This window comes from Triturus cristatus, chromosome 1_2 (assembly GCF_964204655.1).
Source record: "Triturus cristatus chromosome 1_2, aTriCri1.1, whole genome shotgun sequence".
NCBI lineage: Eukaryota > Metazoa > Chordata > Amphibia > Caudata > Salamandridae > Triturus > Triturus cristatus.
In genome coordinates, this window is record NC_140580.1 from 858,283,300 (window position 1) to 858,310,425 (window position 27,126).

The 27,126-nt window shown below is 47.7% G+C and overlaps 1 protein-coding gene across 1 annotated transcript in view; it reads right to left on the reverse strand.

Annotated features, from left to right (window-relative positions):
• EMC1 (ER membrane protein complex subunit 1) overlaps positions 1-27,126 on the reverse strand; it is a 281,531-nt gene that overhangs the window by 191,944 nt on the left and 62,461 nt on the right. Inside the window, exon 8 of the mRNA XM_085609063.1 lies at positions 8,878-9,045. Within this exon, the coding sequence (XP_085465189.1) occupies positions 8,878-9,045 (168 nt within the window). The remainder of the gene's footprint in view (positions 1-8,877; positions 9,046-27,126) is intronic.

Genomic DNA, 27,126 nt, shown 5'->3' on the forward strand with positions numbered 1-27,126 from the left:
TGACAACAGTAATCAGAAAACCCCATACCAACATTTTGTACTTCCTCTTTGCTTGCTGCTCCCTCAGCAATTAAATCCAATTTTTCCTCTTTTTGTTTCTTTCTAGAGCAATGTGTGTAATTTGCATACCAAGGTACCTTACTGTGCCCTGTTTTTTTTTTGTTTTTTTAAGTCGGTTGGGGGACCAGAGTGGGAGTGTATCTAGACGACCGATTTTGAGGTGGTCTTGAGGTGCAGGTGAGGTTCTCCGAGCATGAAGTGGTGCCCGACTTCGAAACACCACAGCCCTGCATCTTCATCCTAGTGCCCCCATTTTAAGTGTCCTTCACTCTGAGCATTCTTTCTGGCCAAAGTTGGCCATGCCCAGAGATATTAAAAACAAATGCTTTTCATTCACTGCCAACCTGTTGTGTGACGCATCCTCTGGAAGTTTGTTTGTTAGTGGTCAGGACATTGTACAGGTAATCCGAGGAAGCAGTCTAATCATTAGGGAGTTGTGTCCTTACCAGTCCTACACTGGTGCCACTACTTTATCAGTAAAATTACATATATCTCCTTGATCACCAATCAAAGAGTTGAAGAGGGATTTCTTCCCCAATGAGGGCATGGAGAACAGGGTCCCTGGTATCAGTGGATGTGTGAGGCAGCGGATGGCTTAGCAAAAAAAAAAAGGAAGTGAGTGACGCACTTGTGGGAGGCACTGGCTTCCTGCTGCCAGAAACCCCTCAGTTTGGAGGGAGGGGGCACTTTGGCTTTCCAACCAGGAGCCGATGAACCCCAAAGGCCTCGGAGTCCAACCCCGGCCAAGGCTCAGGCCAAATAAAGGGAGACTAACCTGGCATTGAAACCGGAGATCAATGGAAGAATAACCTTCTTAGCAAACTTTGCCAAGGACCCTTAAAAGAGCATTGAAAAATCCTAGTGCTCCTGCCAGTATAAGCCTTTGGTCAGCAAGGGCTCCCTGGCGAACATTTTGGACATATTGGAGGAACTCAAAGATTCAGGCACGTTGGCGTCTCCTGAAATATTGTCTTGAGGGCCGGGAGAGCAGTCACTTCCTTAGGTAATGCTAACCCCACCTAGAGGCGCAGGTCTTTACGTATTAAGTTGGACCTGAAAATTCGGTGACCTAGCCATCTTGGAAGCACGTTCAGTGGCCTAGAGAGTCCTCTTTGGAGAGTGATTCCTTAAGGAATTTGGCAAGTTATATTCACCTTTCCTTCTTTAAACAATGCCCAAGGATCAATAAAGAACAATTTTGGACCTAGGATTTTAAGGAAGAGGGCACTCATCGGGCCATTTCCAATTCCTACCCTCCCTGAGGGGAAGGACATCAAGAAGGGGACAATGGCAAGACCACTAGCACTTTGGCAGATTTTTCCTGCCAAAAGCGAATCCTAGAGGGCACTACAGGTAGGTTCCTTTAGCGGATCCAGATCTTCATCTTCTGGATACTTCAGTAAGTCTTCTCCATTCTTCCTGTAAGTGTAAAAGAGGTTGGCTGAATTTGCTCACAGGTGGCAAGAGTTCACAAAGAAACATGGATCCTTCAGACAATCGAAGGGTTCCACACAGAGTTCTATGGCTTGCCAAAGCAATGGTGGTGGAAGGTTCCTGTGGTGTTTTTCAACCACTAAAACTACTGGTGCACCAGGATTTATCAGCAATGGAAAGGAAAAGTGTAATTTCAAGGGGCCAGTTCCTTTCCAGAGGATTCATGAGCAATCTGTTCCTGGAAGAGAAAGAAGACAAGTGACACAGACCGGTGATCTATTTTAAGGAGTTCAACAAGTGACTGGTGTTCTGCCACTTCAAGATGGAGGGCATTTACCTCTTAAAAGAAAACCTGCACAAGGGAGATTAGCTGGTGTGTCTGGACTTAAACAATTGCTATACAGGAGCTCCCTCCACATAGCAGGTCCCTGCAGTTCACATGGAGGAGAGTGGCATACAAATTCAAAACCCGTCCCTTTGGCCTCTCCTACACACCATGGTACTCAAAGGTCATCCTCAAGCCTGTAGTGGAGTTCCTCAGAGCAAGAGGAACACAAATGATAGATCATCTACATTGATGATCTATTCATGATGATAAACTGTCAACCACTCATCTACAGCAACACCTTCCGCTTGCAGTGACATTGAGGGTTTCATTGTAAACTAATGCAAATCTGAATTGCAGTCCAGTCACACTAAGTTTCTGGGATTTGTCAAATTGAGGGCCGGCGATTTTGAAACTTCGGACCCCTCAGGAGAACATTGACAAAGCCCAGGATTTAATTGTGTCATCGTACGTGGCCATCTTCCCACAGCCTCCACACAAGAGCCCTCCAATGTCTATAGGCAATGCCCCTGAAAAAACATCTAACTTATTCTGAGCATGTTCCTCTAGCAGAGGAGGTCAGGCAAGTGATTTGCTAGTATCTCCATCATAAGGACTTGGGATGGACTGGCAATTTTTCGGCTCAAACCCAGACCTGGTTATTAAATTGGATGCCAGCAAGATGGGCTAGGGTGCCAGATGTGGAGATTCCTCTATGGGTGAACAGTGGTCCAAGACAGAACTTAATCTTCTTATTGTAGGAAGCTGGTTCTTTATGTAGAATACCAAAAAGAGGTATAATGTGCAAAGAGTCCAGGTATTTCTTTATGAGTGGGCAGGGGCTTGCTCTAGCAATGTCAATGTGCTCTTCTAGGGGGTAGTATGGTTGAGAAGCCTTAGGTTTAAAAGAAAGGAGTGTTAGGCATCTGCAAATACACACAGTAGACAATAAATGATGGAAACAACTCAATATGGAGATGCACACCAGTTTATAAAAAATAACATGTATCTTTATATAGGTTTAGGCACCAGAATCAATACGATCAACCAAGTAAATTTTGCAGGAGAAATACCTCTATGTTTAAAAAGTTGACACATTTTTCAAAAGCTGCAATTTTATCCTATGGGTGGAAAAACAAGTACGGCATACAGGTACAGTACAGCAACTTACGAGGCCAATCTCCTGGACTTAAGGTGAGTATTGGGCAAGGTCCAAGGCAGCACCCCAGCAGGTCACCTCCAGCAGCACTAAATCAGCCAGGTGCAGTGGTGAAATACAGCGTTGGGTGGCCAATGTTAGTCTATGGGGATCAGTCTTCGTGAAAAGAGGCTGCAAGATTTGACTGGGAGGCCCTTCGGGCTGAACCAACATTGGGGCTCAGACCTCATAAATCTCGGGGACGTAGGGACACGTTTGGTCCTCTTCTACACAGTCCAGGGGTGATGGGTGCAAAGGTGTCCCTAGGCATCAAGTCTTTGTCACCAGGAGCCGTTGCGGTGCAGAGGTTGCAGGTGTCGTCGACAAGTCTACACTAGGAAAACCCAAGGTAGGCTTTGGGTCTGGGCATCACGTTGACACAGTTTGCCCACTTCAGCTTGGGCTGGGCAGCTCGGTGCAGTGGTGCTTTCCGGCGTCTGGTTTTCACGGGCTTGGAGCCTCACAGCTCAGACTTTGGTATCTGCAGGAACCAGGGAAGCAGTTCCGCTGTTCCACAGGAGTTCTTGGTTCGTGGGTAGAGTGCTGCCAGGTGTCCCAGGCTTTGGAGACACAGCAGCTGCTGTAGAAGTCGGTTTTGGGTGCAATTGTGGAAATCAGCACGCAGGCCGGCAGGGTTAGTGCCAAGTCAGTTGCTGGGTCTTCTTTTCCTCCTCTTTGCGACTCTTCACGTCAGTTTTCTTCTTCTTTTAGGTCGTCAGGATCTGATTTTCAGGTGCGGGGCTACCCTAAATACTGAATTTAGGGGTGTCAGGGGAGTGTTGGGAATAGCCAATGGGTTACCTACCCCTGGGTTCACTATGCCCCCTACATGACCACTTTCTGTGGGAAGTAGGCATATCCCCGCCACAGAAGGGGATAGAAGATAGAAGTTTGCCATCACCAAGATGGCAAACTCTGAAAAGTCGCCTCCACTTGAGGTAGCCCACCTTAGGAGTGGTACTAGCCTGAGGGTGGACACACCTATCTGACCAGCTAATTTTCCTGCCTGTCCAGGTGCCAAAGGGCTCTGGGCAAAGGGGTCTGCTTCCTCTCCTGTGAGAGAAGCCAGATTTGCATACCTAAGACAGTGGGCTCTTTGAAGCACCCCTGCCTTTGAATGCTAATCTGCAGGCCATGCTGTGGGAGGGGGTTAAACACCCTCTTCCCGGGCAGGCTTTGTTTCTGGCCTGCTGAGAGCAAAGGCCCTCACCCTTGGAGTCAGAAACATGTCTATGGTGGCAGGCTGATGAAAAAAAAGTCAGTCAGCACACCAGTAGCTGGTAGGTTTTCAGGGCCTCCTATAAGGTGCCTTCTTTGTGCATGTATCAAATAATCCAATACTGGCATCAGCTTGTGATAATTAATATGAGATGTTTGATACCAAACCTCCCCATTTTCAGTGAAGCCATCATGTAGCCGTGGCACTCGTTTTCGCTAGTGTCCAGCACATGTACTCAAAAAGGCTTCCCTATTCACTTGTACTGGCAGCAACAGAGTAGACCAGCACTGGAGCATACCTGCTAATGCAGATATGTCCTCACATGTAGTGTAGTGCACCCTGCCTTAAGGCTATAAGGCCTGCTGTAGGGGTGACCAACTTATACTGTATGCAGTGTCTTTGGGCATGGCACACAGGGAAGTGTGCCATGTCGTGTTTTCATTTTTGTCTGCACCAAGACATGCAGCCTGCAGTGGCAGTCTGTATGTGTTTGGTGTGGGGTCCCCTAGGGTGTCACAATTTGTGCTGCGACCCTTAAGGACCTTCTTTAGCTTCTGTGGTCTAGGTACCAGGGATACCACTTACTAGGTACTTACAGGGTGTGCTAAAGGTATTGACAACTGGGGTACAATTGCCCAGTTTTTGGGAAAGAGATCTAACACTGGGGACTTGGTTGGCAAAAAAAAACAATGCATCTCCAGTCAAAATTACATCAAATACCAGGCACAAATTGAGGGTGACAATGTCAAAAAGGGGCACTTTCCTACACTTATCAACAGCCTCAAACGTCTGGCAGGCTCTTTTGCAATAAAGTGCTGGACCATAGAGACTCAATTGTTTTGTCCTCTTGAAGACGGACAACATTTCAGCAGGCCTTTATGTAAACCACTTCAGAGATACAAAATAGGAGATGCTAACCAAGATGTGCAAAGATTTCTGGCATTACGGACTGGAAAACAAGGTAGTGGTAACAGCGGAGTAAATGCAAGGGAAGGACAATGTAGCGGAAGAATGGCATTACAGATAACTGCAGGCTGTTTGAAGCGGGAACTCTCCACCTCATGACCTAGAGGATTACCAGGATCATTGGACGACTAGCATTTTCTAGTCAGGCTGCCAGTTTGCATGGGCACACAGCAGTCAAGAGGTACAAGCCTGCATGCCTCACCTGGTCCACTGCACAGGGTCCACCACTAACCATGTTCTGATTTTTATTTTACTTTTTTTAATTAGAAATGGCAGAGAAGGAAGGCTCGCAGGTCAGTAAATACCTTTCACTCTGCAATTTCGGCAGGTCACATTCCCATTGATGATGTACAATTTGTGGAACACCTGTTGGTGTACAATTTGTGGAACACCTGTTGGTGTGCAATAGCCTTACTATTGAACATAAACAGAGTGCTAAACCTGCTCCTATCTTGGAATAATATCGGCTTCCTTTCCAGGAAAGAAATGTCTAGCAAATTGAAGTAACATTTACAGTTACTAGGAGGACAAAACCAATACTAGGGTTATTTCCTATCACCACTTAGAGACTGCCCAAACTTGTGTGTGCTGGAATGCGTGAAAGCATATGAGAGCATGACTGAGGGACTGCATCCCATAGGTCCAATCAGTTTTTGATTTTAATTAGAAAGCCTTTTTCAGGTGTCGCTTCTCCAACAACTGCCCCGTGTTTAAGATGTGTGATGCAGGAGGCGGATATGGATACCTCCATTTCTGCTGCTCATTCAGCACTAGGAGTCACAGCCTCAAAGCTTGAGAGAAAATTGGGACACCCATCCAAAAGGTAAAGCAAGTCCATGAGGGCTTTGGGACTACCAAATCAAGTTCTAGCTCAACAGAACACTTCAAAATCTCTAATTATTCTGCAAAATGAATTGAAGGAATTTGGGATTTATAGAGCGCCTGGTTACTCCAAGGGTGTGTCCCCGCGCTAAGCATCATCAAGGTCAGAAAAGTCTGAAACAGGTAGACTCCGAGTTCCTTCTAGCTCGGTCTAAAGAGCCAGGTCTTCAGATTGTTCCGGAACCTTGCCTCAGACTGTTCAAGTCTTAGATTAAGTTGCATTGCGTTCCATAGCTTGGCTGCACGGAGACCAAAGGAGAAACCTCCCAGTCATGCTAGAAGCACTCTGGGAATCACTGCCAGAGCTGCTTCCCCAGAACTAAGTGCTCTAGAGGGAGTGTGAGCACTGATCAAGGGGAAGAGATAACTGGGCCCCCTTTAGAAATCCCCAGGTAGAGCACATTGCAGTAATCAAGCCGGGACACCAGCAAGGCCTGTGTCACTGTTTTATGTGCGGAGTCCGGTATTAGCCTCAAAAACGTCCTTAAGTCTCAGTACCCCGAAACAGGTGCACACAGTAGCCCTGATCTGACTTTCAAAAGATGACAGATTCATAAAGGATGCCTAAATTTTTCACTTTAAGTTTAGGAATTGGGGTGGGGCCCAGATCAGCAGGGCACCACGCTGAGGACCAGATTAAGGGCTGTTTTCCCACCACCCCCACCTCTGTATTATCTGCATTGAACTTCAGGCAGCAAGCCTGCATCCATGTCGCTAGATTTGAGACACAAGAGCTACAATTTGCAGCGGACCTATCATCCTCATTGGCTAGTGTAATAACTAGCTGAGTGTCATCAGCATTAGGTGGGAAAATTGTCATTTTATGCATTTAAATGCTCTGTTATATCGCTGCCACTATTGAAACTCTAGACGCTCAAGAGGGTTGCTTATGTTTTTAACTGTAATCCTAACTTTAGTCAGCTGGAATCGTCGGGAGAATCACTCAAATGTATTACTTAAATATTCTAGAGATTTTCGTCCCAAGGCAAGGGAGATTTAACCCAAGCAGCAATCTGGAAAGCTTGCATATTATAGGCTTTCACTTAACTCCGCAAGCAGTTAAGTGCTCAAATCAAGAGCTGAAGTTTTCTTTTTGGGTTTTAGCAGATCTACCTAAAACCTAGGCTCACTCCTTTAATATAAATTAGAGACAAATTCACGGTGTCCCCTATGCTGGGACATCAGAATGCTACAGCAGATGAGTCATTGCTGTCAAAATCTATCAACTTAAATCACAACAGTTGTCTCCTATTCAGCAGATGTGACTGCTCACAATGGGGCACAATGCAAACAACTTAAGAGGTTGGTTTATTTACCAGCTAACTGTTCCTGACACAATGTTGTAAATAAAAAATGCCACACAAAATCAAACCCTACTTCTCATACTTCTCTAATTAAGTGTCACAGAGTAGTGACGACTACTATGTTTCGAACAGGATCAGTCTGGTACGTCAGCTCAATTTACAGTTACCCTAGAACAGCCTGTAAGTTGTTAAGGCTACACTGGGACCCTATTGAAAACAATTGTGTAAGTATTGTTACTTCTTTACTAAACTTGGGACAATTCTAAGCCGTTTTCTGACATGTAAAAATATAATTCTCCAATCATCAACAAGTTCCTCTGGAAGCAAACACAAAGGGTGGGATCATAATTTGGGCAGAATTTTAAAAGGCCTAGTATTCCTACACTTGGATTGTTGTGGGTGCAGGAACACTGGACCAGATTTTACAAGATCTGATGGTGAAGCCCAGTTTATATCACCAGCTGCTCTCTTCCATAGCAGGAAATGCTCTCCTCTCCTAGCTCAGAGCATTTGCTACCCTCTGATGCCCTCCACAACCAACATCAGCCCACCGTTTCCACAACCAACATCAGCCCACCGTTTCCATATACCACCTGTTTAGAGCAGGGTAAAAATGGAAATGGATTTCTCCCAGGAATGTATACCCCACGTGTATTTTGACCAGGTAAATCCCGGTTTCTATGCAATTCTTCATTGCACAGGCAAATATTCATAATAGCGGAATTTATGTCCTAGGATATCGGCCAGAAACATCACTTCCGGCTGCATGGTATAACCGCACATAAATCCAGTCATCTCTTAATCAGGCCCAATGAAAAAGTTCACTTTAGCAAAGAGGTCTTTCAAAGTCCTCTCTGGGAGGGAGTTTGCTGTATTAGTGAAGTCTCTTGGTGCAAGCTTAGTATATCAAGAACGTCTTCTGGCCAGAAACGTAAGGGGAACTCACTCACAGTAAGAGTGGCAGTGACACCTTCTTAAAGTAGACAATATGAGAACCTTGACCCCCCTGAGTTGGGCTCTACTAGAAGCAGCCCACAGGAATTCACAAAAGCTGTGAGGTCTCCTGGAAGCAGCTTAAAGAAGGATGTTTAGTGCAGCAGTGGTGGTCTCCCTTGAGATAACTGACAAAAGAAGTGTACTGCTACTATGAAGTATTACTACAAGAAGCTTACTGTTGCAGAGAGGTCTTTAGAGGTTTAATTAACATAACATCTTCCTGTAGCCCTTTAACAAAAGCAAGATCGGAGTCAAGAAACTGCCTTGTCGGATGGACCCAGTCTCTGAAACTGCATGGCCCTTAAAATGCTGCAATAAAGTGCAAGACACCTAACCACCTTTCTCTTTCACAAGACCCTTTCCCACTTGGCAAATTTCAAAAAGACCAATGGCAAGCACAGTAATCAATAATGATTTCATTAGAGATAGCAATCAAGATACCAAACTTTGTTCAAGGTATACTGCTTTTAGCAATCATTTCGCTGGACAATACCTGTGGAAAGTCCCTGTGGATGCTGAAGAGTCCATCTTGAAAATGTAGCAGGGCAAAGTGGTTCGAAGATAGACGCAGGATAAACTGCGACCTGGAAGCCATGGCAGCATGGGGTTGGGTGGTGGTAATGAGCGGGCGGACTTCCTCCATGATATCAAGGTCCAGGGTCTGAGGACAAGAAGACAAACTAAAACTAAGCAATAGAAAACTCTGACCCTCTTCATCTTTTCCCATGCAAGAAGCAGTGTTAGAAAGAATAAAAGTACACACAATTCTGTTGACCCTCTGTAGGAAGCAGGATCGGTATAGACTATACCAAAGTGAGGTATAGTGTGTAGAGTCCAGTGGGACCCCAAAGGTAGGCATAGGTAAAGTTAGATAGCACCTCACTCTCTATTTGTGGTAGTGTGGTCGAGCAGTAAGACAGTAAGACAGTATCAGAGGACAGTGTTAAGCATTTGTTGTACACACTCAGTCAGCAAATGAATTCACACACTCAAAGACTGAACTTTACCAATTGTTTATGTATAAAAATATTATTTTAGTGGTTTAATTTTCTAGAACCAAGCAAGCCTGGTACAACAAAGTGATACATACTTTGCAGTAAATATACAGTTGTAATACAGTTTGGATTTGTAATAGTATATGCACTTTGTTTTGACTTACAGTATGGTTTCAGAGAAATGCAATACTTTGTAAATACAGTAAGTGAATGGGCTTTTCAGAAAAATAACAGGTAAGTTACTTTTGAGATGACTTTTCTTATAGAGAATAGTAGACCTGGATACTACTATGGGACATTTCCTGTAAACAGGTAAGTAAAACCGTTTTTGTTAAACAGTAACATTTTAAAGAATTTCTTTAGGTTTTCAAACTTCACACTTATGAAACTTTTCACCAAAAAACAGTCAATGTTATCCTATGGAGGAAAATAGTGTTATCGGTTTTGAAGTAAGTATTTGGTAGTGGGAGTTGAGGTTCTGGGGGTAGACTCAGGGGTCCCCCAGGGTCAGGGATGCACTCTTGTTACACCCTCAGCGGCACTTGGGCAGCCGGGTGCAGAGTGCTGAGGCCCAATGTTATCCAATGGGGGCTAGGGGGCCTCCGGTTGGTGGCTGCTGACGAGCAGGCCACTGGGTCCCAGACTGAAGCTCAGGGCAAATGGGGGTTTAGGCCAGCACAAAAGTTGCACCCTCAGCGGCACTGGGGCGGCCGAATGCAGTGTGCTGTTTTGGCGTCGGAAGCCCTCTAGCTTTCAATGGGGAGTCTCCGGTTTGCAAAAGCACTGCAGGCTCGGGGACGAAGGTCTTTTGGGTGCAACCACCACTTCGAGAGGTAAGTTGGGGGTTGGTTAGGCACCGTCGGTTTGGCTACCCAAGGCCGTGGGGAGTCGGGTGTAGGGGTGCCTTTTGGAGTCAGATATTCTTACCAGCTCCTGGTCACAGTGGGGGGGGGGGCGTGTAATGGTACAGGATCTCTAAGGGTGGCACAATACGTGCCGCAGCCCTTAGAGGTCTTCTCTGGTCACAGTGTCCTGGGTAATTGTGGTATCATTTACCAGGGTGATGACAATTGGGTTTAGGCGTCAATGCAGTTTTAGGGAAAGAAAATAGGCTCTGGGTACCTGAATAGCAGGATCTCTGGGCAGACTCAGTCAAAGCACATCAGCAATTCAGCAAAAAGTGGGGGCAACCATGCAGAAAGTGTTATGTTTTATATAGAAGCCCTAATATAGGCAGGATTCTAGATGCCCTTATGTAGGCATGATCTTTCCCCTACATTAGTTCCCTACACTACACAATAACGAGCTCTGAGGATTGAACCTTATCTAGTTTCAGTTCTGGGTGCAGAAGGAGGGTTTTTCCCTAAACAAAGGCCTCCTATAACATCTCCGATGGGAACATACATTATGTATGAGCAATCATGAGGGTTCTTGGAAACGAAGCAGAAACTACATCACCTGCATAATATTTATGTGCAAGGTTTATCCCTTACGTCTTCCTCAGTCTGACAATGACCCATACAAAACATACAAGGGACAAAGAAGCCCTAGATACTTTTGGGTATAAATACGCCACATCTTGCCAAGATAAGGCACAGGGAACCGAGACTTCCAGGCCGACACACGGACCAGAGATGCTGAGGCTCCTGCATGCAGATGCTCCAGCTGACAGCAGTCTACACATCCCTTGCAGGGTGTCCAATTCGAGATCAAGAAGGGCTCCTCCTCATTCTCACACTTTAGGTAATGGGGTTCAACTAAAACCTAGAGGGATTCTTGGCTACACATTTACTCACATGCTAGGTACACTAAGGTACATCTAGGTAGGCATCGTATGAGTACGTGCACTTTTATCATGCATTTTATATTCACGTATTTATTCATGCTTCTTGCAGAATGGTAGAACTGTAATATCCTTTTATATTCATAATACTGCTAATCATATATCTCTGCTACTGTCTAATGGTTGTTGCAGCTCATATATTTTACACGAGAACAACAACTGTTCAATAAATCCTTATTGAAACGCCCAGACTGTTTATTCGGTGTACCTCTGAGATAAACTAAAATGAGCATGAGCGACTAAGCGAAAAGTAGTACATTGTTCCCACGATCTTGAGGGATCAGGGTTATCATGATCTAGTGGCACTGTGAGCTAACTAATGCAAAAACCGGCTAACATACGCGGTGGGGGTGCTCAAAGTTAGTCTGCCACCAATCCCACAGTTTATGTTATCCAAACGCGCAGGTCCTGCAGGAGTACAATAGGAGCTACACGACAAAAGAGGGCACTTTCTCACACCCTCCCCAAAAATTCTGTGGTAAAAACACATTTAGGTGATCTGCTGTATGCTCCAAGTAGCAGTGAGCCCTCTTCAGAGTGCCTGTCCACCAGATGAGGGGTTTAATATACGTTCAGCTTGTTAGTCATAGCAACATACTATTCTCAGATGAGTGGAGTCTTTCAGCAACAAGGATGATGTTCCAATCCAATAGACTGACTATATTCTGAGCCTAAGTTCCATTAAGGAAAGTAACAGATTTAAATGTCATATAGAAACTAGGTAAAAACATGCTTTCCTTTCCACAGGCAAAAACAAACCATGTCAGGTCTGTAGGAAATCCACCTTTTCAGATTGGCCACCCTGTATTTTTCACCTTTTGCTGGACCCTAGTATATTTTTGCTGACTTTTGAACTCCCTGCAACTTATTCCTGCTAAGCCCTCTCTTTTGGTTCTTTCAGATTCCTCAGCTTCTTTGCCACAGATGTTTACTTTGCTTTCTTCCCTCTGTATCTAATTTTCAAGTACCCGTTACAGAATCAATCAATTTTTTATTGTGTTTTCAGTCTCCTTAAATTTTTATCGAGACCCTCGGTTATCTTCTTATGGAATGTCTCTGGTGTCTGTGTGGTGTCTAACTGTATGGGTAACCTCATCTTAGGCCCAGACGGACTTCTGATGTTTCTTGGAACCTCATGCTGGTTGTTCGTCTCATTCAAAGCAGTACTTATCCAGCAAAAGAAAATAGCTAAATTATTAAACAAGCAACAACTGCTAATTCTCAAGATGGGTACTCAAAAGGAATTCCTCTTCTTATAGACTGATCACACTTTAAGATGTAATCACCAACATATCTACACCAGATTTATACTGTTGAGGTTTACAGCAATAATAATCCACATTTGTAAAGCGCGAACAATCACCCGTAAGGGTCTCTAGGCGCTGGGGGCCGTTGGCAAGATTAAGCAAGCTATTGCCCAGAGTCACATGGTGCTGGGCTAATCTGCCGCCAGGGATCGAACCGTGATCCCCAGATTCCGGCATCAGTCGCCCTGGCCGCGGCGCCACACCTCTTCCTGCAAACAGCAAACATCCATGGCCCCATCTCCCCCGAAATAAGCTACCTTTAGAGCTGGGCAATGTACGTTTACCGCTGTGTTGGAATTAAAACAATTATTAACAAGAACATTGAGGTCAGAGGGAGAGTTCAAGTATTTCCTTCTTCGATTAAACAGTTTTTGATTGCCTAAACAGAGATTTATTCTGGTAAGATGTATATAACTCAGGGCAAGACAATGGACGGCTTAACTAAATCCAAATAACATCTAAATAGATTACGTAGTAAAGCACCTGCCATACTAGCCTAACAAGGGTGTGCTTGGGACAGGTTGAATGGTTTACGGCCCTCCTTAACTTTCGTTTGTGACTCAAAGGTCATTGCAAGACAGGAGAAACTGAAATACTGGATGAATAAATTCCTAGTAAAGATGGAAAGCAGCAAAAACATTCAATCGGAATATAAAGTAGGACAGAAAGCCAATAAGGAGGATGCATAAAATGAAAAAAGAATGGAAGGGAAGATCAAAAAAAGAATGAGAGGAGACTGGAAAAGGAGAAAAGAAAGCAATAGAAAATAGTAAAGAAAAATTGAGAAAAAAGAAGGAATAAAAACAAATAATGTCAGTACTGGTAAATAAGTAATTACTGGTAAATTCCTTTTAAAATCGCACTGTAAAATACAAACTTTTAAAGCAATTTCCTGAGGAGGAATAATTCATGCGGGCTCCTTAATAGTGTCTGGATCGCTCACTCGATTATCCTAATATTTAGTTTGATGTGGCTCAAAAATTGGTGGCATTCTATTTTCCTGGCTACTCCCTTGGCTGCAATTCCCAGCTACTGATATACGTCAGGCAACTATCTGCCACTTTCTCCCAATTAGTCTGCTTGTCCATAGAAGTTACTACAGGAAAGAAAACACCCAGACAGCTGGTATGAGGTGTCTTAACCTATTGAGGCTTGGCAATACGAAGGTTAAAGATCCCCTCAGGGAATAAATCATATGCTACTTCGTTCTCAACATGGACACACTGACATCCCCAACTACACTAAGAGGCCCTCAAGCCTGTGGTGCAGGGCAAGGATATGTGTATCCTCTCATCTTAAGCGTCAAAATACTGACAATCGAAAAAGAAGGAGAGGATTTCATAAAACTTCAACATGAGACCTCCGACAAAGTTCTACATGATCCTAAACTCCCAAAAAAACATTATGAACAATGGCTTTAGTGTGGCTAGACCGTCACAACAGGCATCACAGAGCGTGGTATATGAGCATGGCACTAAAGCAGGGAAGATGCTGAACTGGCCCTGTTGCAAAGACGAGAGCGATAGGCACATTGAAGGGATTCAAATTTCATAATGACACGTTTGTCAATTACCTAAATGACATAGCTTGGATATTCACTCCGTTTTACCAAGAACTCTGCAGGCCCTAAAACATTGAACTGCTTGATACATTAACACAATTCATGGATACTTTACCAAAGTAGAACCTCACCGACGTAGATCGTGTTGCACTAGATTGTGAGTTCACACTTGAAACGATAGAGGCAATTAGCCAGCTGAAATCACATACAACCCATGGTCCCAACAGATTTCGAGAAGGATTCTTAAATGCATATGCATCTCTGCTCACATAGCCACTGCACCAGTTCTTCCTGTCCTTCAAAGAAAAGGGTTTGTACCCTTGGGACCTGTGCAAAGCCATTATTACTATATTACTCAAACCCAGCTGCCCAACTTTTGAACGCACCGGATAAAGACCAATTTCTCTTATTAAAACCAAACTTAAAATCCTAGTTACCCGCCTCCTGACAGTAATTCACAGGATAGTCAAATGTGATCAGACTAGTTTTATGCCACACTGATCCACCAGGCAAAATATTTTGACAGTGAACAGCGCCACTGCATTGATCCATACGGTTGGAAAGCCCTTAGCACAGTGCCTGGTGGATATTGAAAAGATATTTGATAAACTACATTGGCACTACCTCTTTTCCCTGCTACACGGCATGAACTTTAGGGCACATTTTACTGAGTCTATCACACTACTATTTACCAATGTCACCACTAGAGTGTAAAGCAATAGTACCCTTTTGATTCCCATCCAAATAAACAGGGACACATGTCGAAGAGTATCCCATATTTTTTTGCTCTGACCATGGAGTCTCTGCTGGCAATCCTCCTCTTTGTGGTGCAACTGAGCATTTCCGCTGGACTGCAGCTATTGAAGAAAAGGTCTCATATGCAGCTAACCTTCTACTCTTCCTTTTATGTCCGGGTATAACAGGCCCCAAAGTAAAACAACTTCTAAATAAATTCTGAATTTACTCCAGACTCCGGGTAAACAGGGACAAATCCTGTGTCTTCCCTCAAAATGACCCTGAAGCTACAGAACAATGGGCCACACATTAGACGTTTGACATGCACACAACTCCTGCACCCTCAGTTGCCCTTACAAATAAAAAAACACTCTTGCTCTACAATTTATGTTGAGATCTAGATCATTGTAATATACTTCACCTCTCTCTTGTCAAGACTGCACTTATTAAAAAGTCGATACTCCCCCATATGTTATATACGCTACAAAACTACTCTCTCTCACACCCTTTCTTTATTAATCTTACATTTGCTCTGTACTACTTTTATGGCAAACAAAACCCTGTTGCTAAAAATCTACTTTTGAAGGGGGCTTAGCAATGGCCGATGATCTGTCTAACTATAGAGCAGCACAGCTACAAGTGATTGATTAACAGCTTTTTGATATAAAGAAAATAAGACTACAGAACAGAGCTGTGGGCAATGGGGGAACAAATCCCCACTCAATTATATATTCAGCAAAACCCCTTCATAGGACATCCCGGAGTGACAAGAACTGAGATGAAAACGTGGTTTGACACTTTGAAACAGATACACTGGCAAGGCCAAGTAACCAAATAAACCCCACTATGGGAGGGCACACTGCCCTCCCAGGCACCTACACTACCGGACTTTGAGGGATGGGGAAGATTAAGCACTGTCACTCTGGTGGAGGTCTAAATGTTCACATGCTTAAATCTTTCGTGGCGCTCTAGGAAGAATTTGGCCAGGTTAAATACACAATTTTATACATTTCTACAATTAAGAAATAAAATGCTTCCAAACATATAGCACATAAGACTAGATACCCGACTTCTACCCACTAGAGATCAAGAATAAGATGGAAGGCGGGGCCTGGCCAACATCATGGCCGGGTAGCTGCGTTCAACGCAAGCTCCGCTGGCCCCAGACGAAATCCTGCACTTATCCTGTTCCTCTTCGCCCTAAAAACGCACCATCGGGGATCGGACAGCGCGGGCATGCGCTGGAGTGCCCGGTGTGCGGCTGGTATTTGCCTGAGGCCTGTAATCGAGACTTTGTCGGCGTGCTGCTCGGCGCACAATCTCTCCCAAAATGGAAGCCGGGGCGTAATAAATGCAGCGGAGCACCAGAGTGGGTGTGCTCTCCTGGAGGGGCTGATGTGCACCGAGACCGAAAAAGACTGAGGCGCCGCTGGTCTGAGCAGAGACTCGCCCCGATCTGCCACAGAAACAAAGAGCTCCGTGATCAGTGGCTGCCTGAGGGAGTTCCTGTATTTCTGCGGCGGAACGGACCCTGACAGCGGGGAGGCGGTGGTGCCGGGCGGTCCGCTTCGGCTGGCAGGGAGGTGATATATGCAGCACGAGCAGTTACCGGCGGAGCCTGCGGGCTGCAGCGGGGTAGGTGGCTCATCGGAGGGCTCCCTCTCCCAAGCCGGAGTGTGGTCCGGTAGGGCTGGACTTGATGGTGTGAAGCAGGTGAGGCCTTGGGCATCTGGACTCCCCTCTAGCTGATGACCAACGGCGCCTGCACTGCGTAGCTGGGCTGGGCTGGAGGTGCACCCTGGTGGTGTAAATGTAAATGTCAAGGTACTTATGGAGCGCACTGTCACCAGACGGACACCTTGCGGTGTCGCCTTTGCGGTTTCCTGGCGCTGATTGATTATGCTACTTACCAGTATGCATCTGTTCTTGGCATGTAGGGCTGCTGACATTCATATCTGTGCATAGATCGCCGCCTAGTGTTGGGTCCGGATGATTGCACATTGTTGTCCTGGAAGAGTCTTCGAAGTATCACGAGATAGGTGGCTCCTCCCCTGGACTACAGTGCGCATGGGCATCCTCTCCATCCTTAGATTGTTTTTCGCCATTGTGGCAGTGATGGGAGTAGATATAGTAAGTGATGACCATGCTATACAGAAAATACTGAGTGCTGCAGCCGCGACAGGCGCCGGGGAGGAGGGTGGGCGATATGAATGTCAGCAGCCCTACATGCCAAGAACAGATGCATACTGGTAAGTAGCATAATCAGTTCGAGGCATGTGGGCTGCTGAGTTCATATCTGTGCATAGAATATATAGCAGTACCTCCCCTAGCGGCGGCTACCTGTGCCAGCTGCAGCAGTCTGGAAAAGAGTTTTGAGAACAGCCTGTCCTACAGCTGCCTGCTGTCTTGAGTGTACATCTACGCAGTAGTGTTTGGTAAATGTATGTATAGTGGACCATGTGGCTGCTCTACAAATTTCGTGTAAAGGGATGTTTCCTAGGAAAGCCATGGATGCCCCTAACTTTCGTGTTGAGTGGGTTCGTGGGGGAACCGTTAATGTGCGTTTAGCTTTGTGATAGCAAATCTGAATGCATTTAACGATCCATCTGACTATTCCTGCTTTGGAAATGGCGTTGCCTTTGTGTTGTGGAGATAAGGCAACGAAGAGTTGTTTAGTTTTTCTAAAATCCTTTGTCCTGTCAATATAGTACATGAGAGCCCGCTTTACGTCTAGTGTATGGAGCATTCTTTCCGCGACATTTTGCGGATTTTGGAAGAAAACGGGCAGTTCGATAGTTTGATTAATGTGGAACTGTGATATGACTTTGGGCATGAACTTGGGGTTGGTGCGTAGGACAACCCTGTTTGCGTGGACCTGAATGAATGACTCCTGAATGGTTAGTGCCTGGAGTTCACCGACTCTCCTTAAGGAAGTGATGGCCACCAGGAAAGCCACTTTCCAGGTGAGGAATTGAATCTCACATGAATGGAGAGGTTCAAAGGGCGGACCCATCAGTCTGGTGAGGACCAAGTTGAGGTTCCACACTGGTGCTGGTGGGTGTCGTGGGGGAATTACTCGTTTGAGTCCCTCCAAGAAAGCTTTGATGGCAGGTACCTTGAATAAGGAGAGGTGCTGCCTGTTTTGGAGGTAGGCTGCTATCGCGGTCAAATGGATGCGTATTGAGTTGTATGCCAGATTACAGCGGTATAGGTGTAAGAGGTAGCATATGATGTTTTGAATAGATGCGTCCAGTGGGTTAATGTCATTGTTGTTGCAGTAAATGACAAACCTTTTCCATTTGGCCGCATAGCAGGTTCTAGTAGTGGGTCTCCTGGCTTCTTTGATGATAGTCATACAGTCAGGTGGTAAGTTTAGGTAGCCAAATTCTAAGACCTCAGGAGCCAGATCGCCAGGTTCAGTTGCTGGGGATCTGGGTGCTGAATTTCGCCATGGTTCTGCGTTAAAAATGCTGGTTTTATCCGCAGTCGTTGATGAGGCACCACGGAAGGTTCCAGAAAGGTGGTGTACCATGGCTGGCGTGCCCACGTTGGAGCAACCAGGATAAGGGTCAGTGAGTGTTGCCTTAGTTTGCGCGCCACCAGCGGTATTAATGGTGCTGGTGGAAAAGCGTACGCAAATCTGCCGGACCAGTTCATCCATATCGCATTGCCCTGCGACTTTGGGTGTGTGAACCTGGCGGCAAAGCTTTGGCATTTTGCGTTTTCTTTTGTGGCGAATAGGTCTATCTCTGGATGACCCCACTGCTGGAAGTACGGTTGGAGAACTGATGGGTGTAGCTCCCACTCGTGCATTTGGTGGCTGTGTCTGCTGAGCAGATCCGCCATCTGGTTGTCCTTGCCTGGGAGGTGTTCTGCCATGAGGAATATGTTCCTCTGAATGGCCCACTTCCACATGCTCTGAGCCAGATGAGACAACTGTGGAGAGTGTGTTCCGCCCTGCTTCTGTATGTAGTACATGGCAGTCATGTTGTCCGTCCGGATCAACACGACTTTGTTGCACAGGTGTACCTTGAATGCCTTCATGGCTAGGAAGATTGCCATCAGTTCCAGAAGGTTGATGTGCATCTTCTTTTGTTGTGTTGTCCATAGTCCCTGCACTGTGTAATTGAGTACATGAGCTCCCCATCCCTGGAGAGACGCGTCCGCTGTTAGTATGATTTGTGGAACAGGCTCTTGGAACGGTCGGCCCTTGCAAAGGTTTTGTGGACTCCACCAATGCAGAGAGTTGTATGCCCGACCGCTCACCAACACTAGGTCTTTTAGTTGCCCGTGAGCCTGATTCCATTGACGTGCTAAGCACTCCTGAAGCGGGAGCATATGTAGTCTCGCGTGTGGGACTATGAAAATGCAGGAGGCCATCATGCCCATCAACTGCATGAACACTCGCGCAGGAAGGGAGTGTTGAGGTTGGAATTTGGAGATCAGCAGTTGCATGCTATTGATTCTCACTAAAGTTGGCTGAGCTGTGGCAGCCAGAGTGTTGATCGTTGCGCCTAAGTACTGTTGTACGTGCGCAGGTTGGAGACTTGATTTTGGGTAATTTAGTGAGAATCCCAGATCGTGAAGAAGGTGAATGGTGTGGGACATGTGGGTGGCACATTGTTGTGCTGACTTGGCCTGAACTAGCCAGTCGTCCAGATAAGGGAAGACGTGAATGTTTTGTCATCGCAGATGCGCGGCCACTGTTGCCAGGCACTTGGTAAAGACCCTGGGTGCTGTTGTTACTCCGAAGGGGAGAACTTTGAACTGATAGTGATTCCCTTGAATAGTGAATCTGAGGTATTTCCTGTGTGAAGGGTGTATGGGTATGTGAAAGTATGCATCCTTCAGGTCTAGCGTGGCTAGGAAATCCCCCTGACTGAGTAGTGGGAGAACCTGCTGGAGGGTGAGCATATGGAAATGCTCTCACAGAATATATAGGTTTAGGGGTCGCAGGTCTAGAATAGGTCTGAGCGAGCCGTCCTTTTTGGGGATTAAGAAGTACAGAGAGTACACCCCTGTGCCCTGCTGGTTGATGGGCACTACTTCTATTACCCCTTTTGCGAGCATAGCAAGCACTTCCTGCTGGAGTAAATCTAAGTGTTCGGCTGACATAGGACGGTGCTTTGGTGGTATGTTGGGTGGAGTGGAAGTTAGTTCTAGACAGTACCCGTGCTGGATGATGTCCCTGACCCACCTGTCTGTGGTGATGTTCTTCCACGCGGACAGGAACAGCTGGAGTCGTCCCCCGACAGGTGTTATGTGGTCGGGGGGTAAGGAGAGGGCGTCACTGTTTGTTCTTTGGAGAGGACCTGGTGTTGCCATAGCCACGTCCCCTGCCCTTGGTGCTGGATCCACGACATCCACCCATGTTGTTTTTGTCATAGGTGCTTTGTGCGCCACTTTTAGCATACTGCTGTTGTGACCCCTGACCCCTTGTTGTTCCCCTATTTCCGGTGCGACGAAAGGAGCCACTACGAAATTGCTGCGTTGGCAGAGCCCCCATTGATTTCGCAGTGTCAGTGTCTTTCTTTATTTTTTCTAGGGTAGTGTCAACGTCTGGGCCAAATAAGAATTCTGTGTTAACTGGTAAGTTCAGAATATTGTTTTGGATCTCGGGTTTGAAGCCTGAGATGCGTAACCAGGCATGGCGCCGTAGCATGACGCTTGTGTTTATTGCCCTAGCCGCTGTGTCAGCTGCGTCAAGGGCGCATTTTATGGATGCATTAGTGAGGAGTTGTCCTTCTCTAATGAGTAGCTCCGCTGACTCTTTATACTCATCTGGTAGATGTTGGAGCAGTGACTCCAGCGTGTCGTAATGTGACCTGTCATAACGTGCCAGGAGTGCCTGTGTATTGGCAATGCGCAGGATGTTCGCTGCTTGCGCTGCAATGCGTTTGCCCGATGTTTCGAGTACTTTTGACTGTCTGGGGGAGGAGCATCACCAGTTGTCTGTGAGTGGGCTCTCTTGCGAGCATTGGCAACCACCATGGAGTCTAATGGCAATTGACCCCTAATGTGTTTAGGGTCACCGGGTGCAGGCTTGTATTTTTTTTCAATCCTGGGATTTAACATCCGGGCTCTTGTGGTGTCCTTGAAAATGTCTTTGGCAGGTTTGAGAACCCCTTTTAACATGGGCAGAGTTTTGACAGTTCTTTCTGAAGATGCGAAAGTGTCAAGCAGGAAGTCTTCCTCAATGGCATCAGAATGGAGTTCCACCCCATGATGAGCAGTAGCCCGTTCGATGAGGGCATTAAATGCAGCTGTGTCCTCTGTAGGAGACGTTTTTACGTTATAGAGTTGCGCATCTTGAGTATGTGGCGCGACACTTTTGTCTGTGGGGTAATCCCATGCCTGATCCGGGTCTTGTAGGTGCTCATCAGGATCTACGTCCCCAGGGTAGATGGTATCCTCCCCGCCATAGTCCTGTATTGCGTCCGATTCGGAAGGGGTAGGAGAAAAGGACTGCGGATCTGGATGGAAGGGTTGGAAGTGTTCTTGGAGCACTGGTTCCTGCTCAGCTGGCAGTTTTCGTTTAAGAGGAATTTTGTAGGGCTCCTCTTCCCTAACTGGCGTTATTTTGCGCTTGTGGAGCATTAACCTGCCAGTGTCGGCGTCGATAAATTGTGGCCCCGAAGAGTCTTGTTCTGTAAGGCCAGAGGTGGTGGACTGTGTGTGGAGGACACATGTCCGAATTTGAAATAGTTTCGGTGCCGATGCCGGTGGCAGCCCAAACGTAATGTTGGTGGGCTCCGAGTGCACTTTACAGGGTTTGGTTGTGTCGGGACCCGAGATAGCGTGGAGGGTTGCCCGGTCACGGATGCGTTGCAAAGATGCGGAGACCTGCTGCACAGTGAACGCAGATGGTGGTTTGATGGGCACCTTAGTAGTAGACGTCGAGGCCAGCCCCGACTTTTTTGTCGGAAGGGGGTCACTGGTCTGAAGGGATGTATCGACAGTCGACGTAGTCGAGGACTTAGTCGGCACCGGTGCGCTAGGCGTTGACGTAGCCGGGGCGGCCATTTTGACTGCGGAGGTTACGGCCTTCGATGTCGGCGCCGAAGGTCTCGGTGCCTGAGGGCGTGCTTTTTCTGGGTGTCAACCGCATCCGCTGCGGTGAGCTCCGCGCCGAAGTCCCTTTGTACGCGTTCGGAGCCGACGACTTTTTTCGGCGTCGGAGCAGTGGATAGTTTCGACGCCTTCGATCCGACCACCACCAGTTTCACTTTCGTTTTTGAAGGGACTGGAGCGATGGATGGTTTTGGGTTTAATAACCCGGTCGTCTTCGGTAATAGTGGCTCTTGCAGAGTGTTCGAGGCCGGACCGGAAGGTGGGGCCGAAGAACCATGTATTTGGTCTTGGGTAAGGCCCGAAGGCGATCCCTCGACCGGAGCCTGATGACGACGTACAGTTTCGGCCTCCGTTTCGACGGATTGGCCTAGCTCCTCAGGAGAGCTGTCTTCTTCGGCCCCGTAGGCCTCGTCGAAGTCTCCTACCTCATCGACTGTTTCTTCACGTCGAAAGATCACTTCATCGTTGTCGTCCGATCGGGAATCATGTTCTGAAGCGGGGCCAGAGACGACTACTTCCACGCTCTCTGCGTCCTCGTCCTCGGTGCTGAAGATGTTGGTGGGAGCAGGCGCTGCTTGCTGCGCCTCCAGCCTCGCTGCCCGTCGATTCCGCAGAGTCTTCTTAGATCGAAACCGTGCACAGGCCATGCATTTCGATTCGTCGTGATCCGGCGCGAGACATTTATTACAGACTGGGTGGACGTGGATATGAGGGTACTTCGCGTGGCATAACGGACACCTCTTGAATGGAGTCCTCGATTCCATCGTCGATCGAGCTTCGAAGTTCGGACCAATCCGGTCTGAAAGTTGGAAGAGGGTGCGGAGCACTAAAGCTAGTAGTCAACACCGAACGGTAACTGTACCGACGAAAACTAAAGGCCTTTTGGCCTAAAACTGAGTATTCCTAAATTGAGCTAAGATAGTCACATCCGAACCCAATGGCGGAAAAAAACAATCTAAGGATGGAGAGGATGCCCATGCGCACTGTAGTCCAGGGGATGAGCCACCTATCTCGTGATACTTCGAAGACTCTTCCAGGACAACAATGTGCAATCATCCGGACCCAACACTAGGCGGCGATCTATGCACAGATATGAATTCAGCAGCCCACATGCCTCGAACACTCATACCGCTGTGGAACCCCTCCTGGCTTTCCCTGTGAAGTGTCCGCTCCTGGGCACCCCCAGGGTGAAGCCAGGCATCCTTAGCGCTGTTGGGGCCGGTGTGGAGGCTAAGCAAGCTATTGCCCAGAGTTGCAGCGTGGGGCCCGTGATTAGAATAGGCACCGAGGCGAGAATAGACAGGTCCGAGGAAATTGAGCCCGAGCCCCGCCGAGGCGGGAATCGAACCCTGGTCCCTGGCCAGAATTCTGCTTCAGGGTCTGCCGCTCTAACCATTGAGCCACACTCCTCCACACACTGCTCTGCCCCCGCCCCCCCATCCTTGCTCTTCTCTGCCACAGCACTGTATGGGGGTGCTCCCGCTCCTGGCCCTCCACCAGTACAAGCCATTCACAAGCTACTTTTACTACGGGGACACTAGAGGGCTGGTGTGCTCTGTTTTATGGCCATGAGGTGTTGGACACAACAGTGTTGGAGGCAACTACGCACCCAGTCAGTGGCCTAATGCTTTGGTGCACATAACAGTCTCCTGCGCTGGAAGGAAGGTGGCTGTCTAGAGGGAGACTTGGGGGCCAGACAGGAGCAGAGACGGAGACCAACTGGAACCCTCTAGAAACAACATGGCGGTGGGGTAGTGACCAAAGACCTACCCTGTGAGGAATTGGAGGGGCTGAAATTTGTGTACGCATCCTCTGTCCAGACTTGTGGGGTTCGTACACGATAGCTAACCGGCATAGTAGGGGAGGTGCCCTTGGAGGAGTGATATACGCACGGTTTCTATGCTGGCTAGTTTGCCACGAACGTTAAGTGTACACTATCGAGCATTTTGGTGACCTGGCCATGGGGATAGTCGTAGTCTGGGGGCCAGGTAGCGGTGGAGAGTGCCTGGTCGAACGTGCTGCTACGATGGCGAAAGATAAAGACCCCAAGGCTTCCAAGCAAGGAAAGCTAGACCGATTCGCCAAGGTGCTGTCTACCCCCGCTGGGGCGGAGGGTGGCATGACCCCCCCCCCGCCCGGACACCGACGCAATACTACAGGCGATCCATGCGTCTCGTGAAAGTCTGGAAGGTAAAATTGCGGAGGTCCAGACAGAAGTTTCCTTTCTGCGCTAAGATCTGCAAAAGGTTTCCAAACGAGTCACTGAGGTGGAGCAGCGCATATCGGAACTGGAGGACTCCGCGCGTACCACAAGTAAGGATGTAACGGGACTCATGGAAACTGTAAAGGAGGTGGCATGGCGTGTGGATGATGCCAAAATTAAGGCCCGAAGGAATAACCTGCGCTTTATAGGTTTTCCAGAAAATGCAGAGCGCTCTGACCCGGGCCACTTCCTACTGACATTTCTCACGGATGCCCTCCCAGAGACGCAATTTTCATCATGCTTGGTCATAGAAAGAGCGCACAGAATGCCGGGAACACGGCCGCAGCCGGGGGCTCCCCCCAGACAGCTGATAGCCCGGTTCTTGAATTTTCAAGACCGGGTTCTTATACTCAGGGAGCTACGGAAGAAGGGTGAGATCAAATATGAAAACACTAGAGTGATGGTGTTCCCGGACTACTCACGAGATGTTCAGAAACTGCGACGCACCTTTGATCCGGTAAAAGTGAAACTTAGCGCCCTTGGCATCCAATACATGCTGCTGTTCCAAGCCTAACTTAAAGTAATCTTTCAAGGGACTACACAGTTCTTCCAGACGCCGGAGGAGGCATGGTCCTGGGTTGAAGAGCGGCCCCGGCTGCGCCGTGGATCACCAGCCGCGGCGGCCCTGCCTGTGGACAAGCAAACAAGCTCTATTTGGGAACGTCCTAAGGAAAGACGGCGGCGAAGAGTGCTAAAACGCCAGACCCCTGTTGGGGCTACGCCAGCAAGGTCCCCGAAGTTGAGGGAGCGGAAGACAACTGTGTCGGACACAGACGATGATACGGCTCTGGACTGTGTGTCTCGTACGTCTCAGAAATCGATGGACAATGAAGACTGACCAGTCGAAGCGATGGGACTCCATGGACGTGGATAGCAAACACCCTCTTTTGCAACATATTCAACGGCTGGAGGCGTCAGACCCAGATCCCCCGGGGCTGGACTCCTGATCGACACAAACACAGAGTAAGGGCGAAGAGGAATGAAGAAATGGGGCCAGACACCCACCTAAGGACACTGTACGACTCCTGAGGCTTAGCAAACTTTTGGGACTTTGGCCACGATACAGGAAAGTATGCAGTAGAGTGTTGTTTTTGTAGTGTTCTATAGTTGAGTGGGTGGGGAAGGGGGGGGGGGGAGGGTTACAGACCTCTGGGTGGTTCACCTGCATTGTCATGTTGACGAGATTGGGGGTGGTGGGGGTACCTGCAGAGTGTGGGGAGGGGGATACAATGGACACTGCTAATTGTTCTGAACTACGTGTTTAGGGTGGGGGAAGGTTAGTTCTGTTTTGAGATTTTGCATGAATACTGACATTGATGTGAACTGGCATCGCACGGGCGGTGTTGGGGGTCTGGATGGAAGCAGGAGGCTCTAGCTTATCTCACACAATGGATATCGATGGGTACTTAGTGCTGACTTGGAACGTCAATGGACTAGGAAATAAGGTTAAAAGGGGGTTAGTTTCGAGATATAGTAAAAGGCTTAAACCGGACATCATACTCTTGCAGGAAACTCATCTCACGGGACAACACTGCTCTTTCTTGGGTGGGGGGGAAAGTATCACTTTGGGGCATGCAGGACTTACCAGAGGGTCACCTCCCTTCCGGGTTAATCGACATTGGGAGGACCAAGAGAGCCAATACGTAGTGGTCCAGGGTTCTTGGAATCACAAATGTTGGCTCATTGCCAGTCTTTATGTGCCCCCACGCCTCCAGCGACGTACGCTGGATAAACTGTCCGACCTCCTGTTACAGTCTGGCCCCACCACACATCCCATAGGGGGTGACTTCAAGGATGTGAGCGACCCCGCCTTGGATCATACACTAACTAGACCGGGGCAACAGGAGGCCACCGCATTGGCTAGGTTTCAGGCGGACCTCGGGCTCACTGACCTTTAGAGGCGCCATCATCCATCTACACGTGCGTACTCCTACTTTTCTGGGGCCCACAGGGTGTTTTCTAGATTGGATTATCTTTTTGCCCCAGCTGGTGAGATTGACCAGGTTGAGGAGACGGACTACTTAGCCAGGGGAATCTCAGATCATTCACCGCTATACCTGCGGGTGGGGGGGGGACGGAGAAGTCAGGGCACGACATAGAGGCTGAACGCTTGGGCACTGAGGGATGAAACTGTTGCTAAAGAAATTGGGGTGAATACTGACCGCTACTTTAGAGAAAATGAGGGCTCCGTGCAATCAGCGATCACTCTCTGGGAGGCATTTAAGACTATGATACGTGATAGAGCCCAAAATATTATAGCCCACAAAAAAAGAGGGGCACTTCAGGAGACACTGGTGCTGGAAACCAGGCTGATGGAACTTGAGAAAGGGAGTGCCCCTCCCTTGAGTGAACATACACTCCGTCAAATAGATATTACTGAACGGGAATACCAAGTGCTCATTACCAAAGGGACTCGGGCGCATCAACTCGCAGGCCATGTCTGAACTGGGGTGGCAGAGTGGGCTAAAGAACGGTGATGGATTAAACCCAGATCAGTTGACTGGGGGTGAGTGCTTGCAATGTTCAACACTCCGTCCATCATTTCCTTTGGTTTTTGCTTCAACTCGCAGTCCAGCATAGACTGTATAAGACTGGAGACCGGGCGGGTAAATTGTTAGCGTGGTTGGGCAGGAAGGAGCAAGAGTCAAGGTGGGTCTCGTCTATCAAAGAACAGGGCGGTATTTATACCGCGCCTCAAGACATTGTGGAGGTTTTTGCTCGATACTACTCAAAGATTTATGCAGCCCAGACGCCAGCCACAGAGATGCATATAGCTCAGTACCTTGAGACGGTTGAACTCCCCTGTCTGCCCCCCGATGAGAGAGACAATGATGAGGACATTACTCTGGCAGAGGTCACGGAGGCCATTGGTCGGCTGAAAGCAGGAAAAAACCCAGGTCCTAATGGCCTTCCGGGAGAATTCTTTAAGGCGTACAGTTCCCTGCTGGCTCTGCACCTACTTAAGAT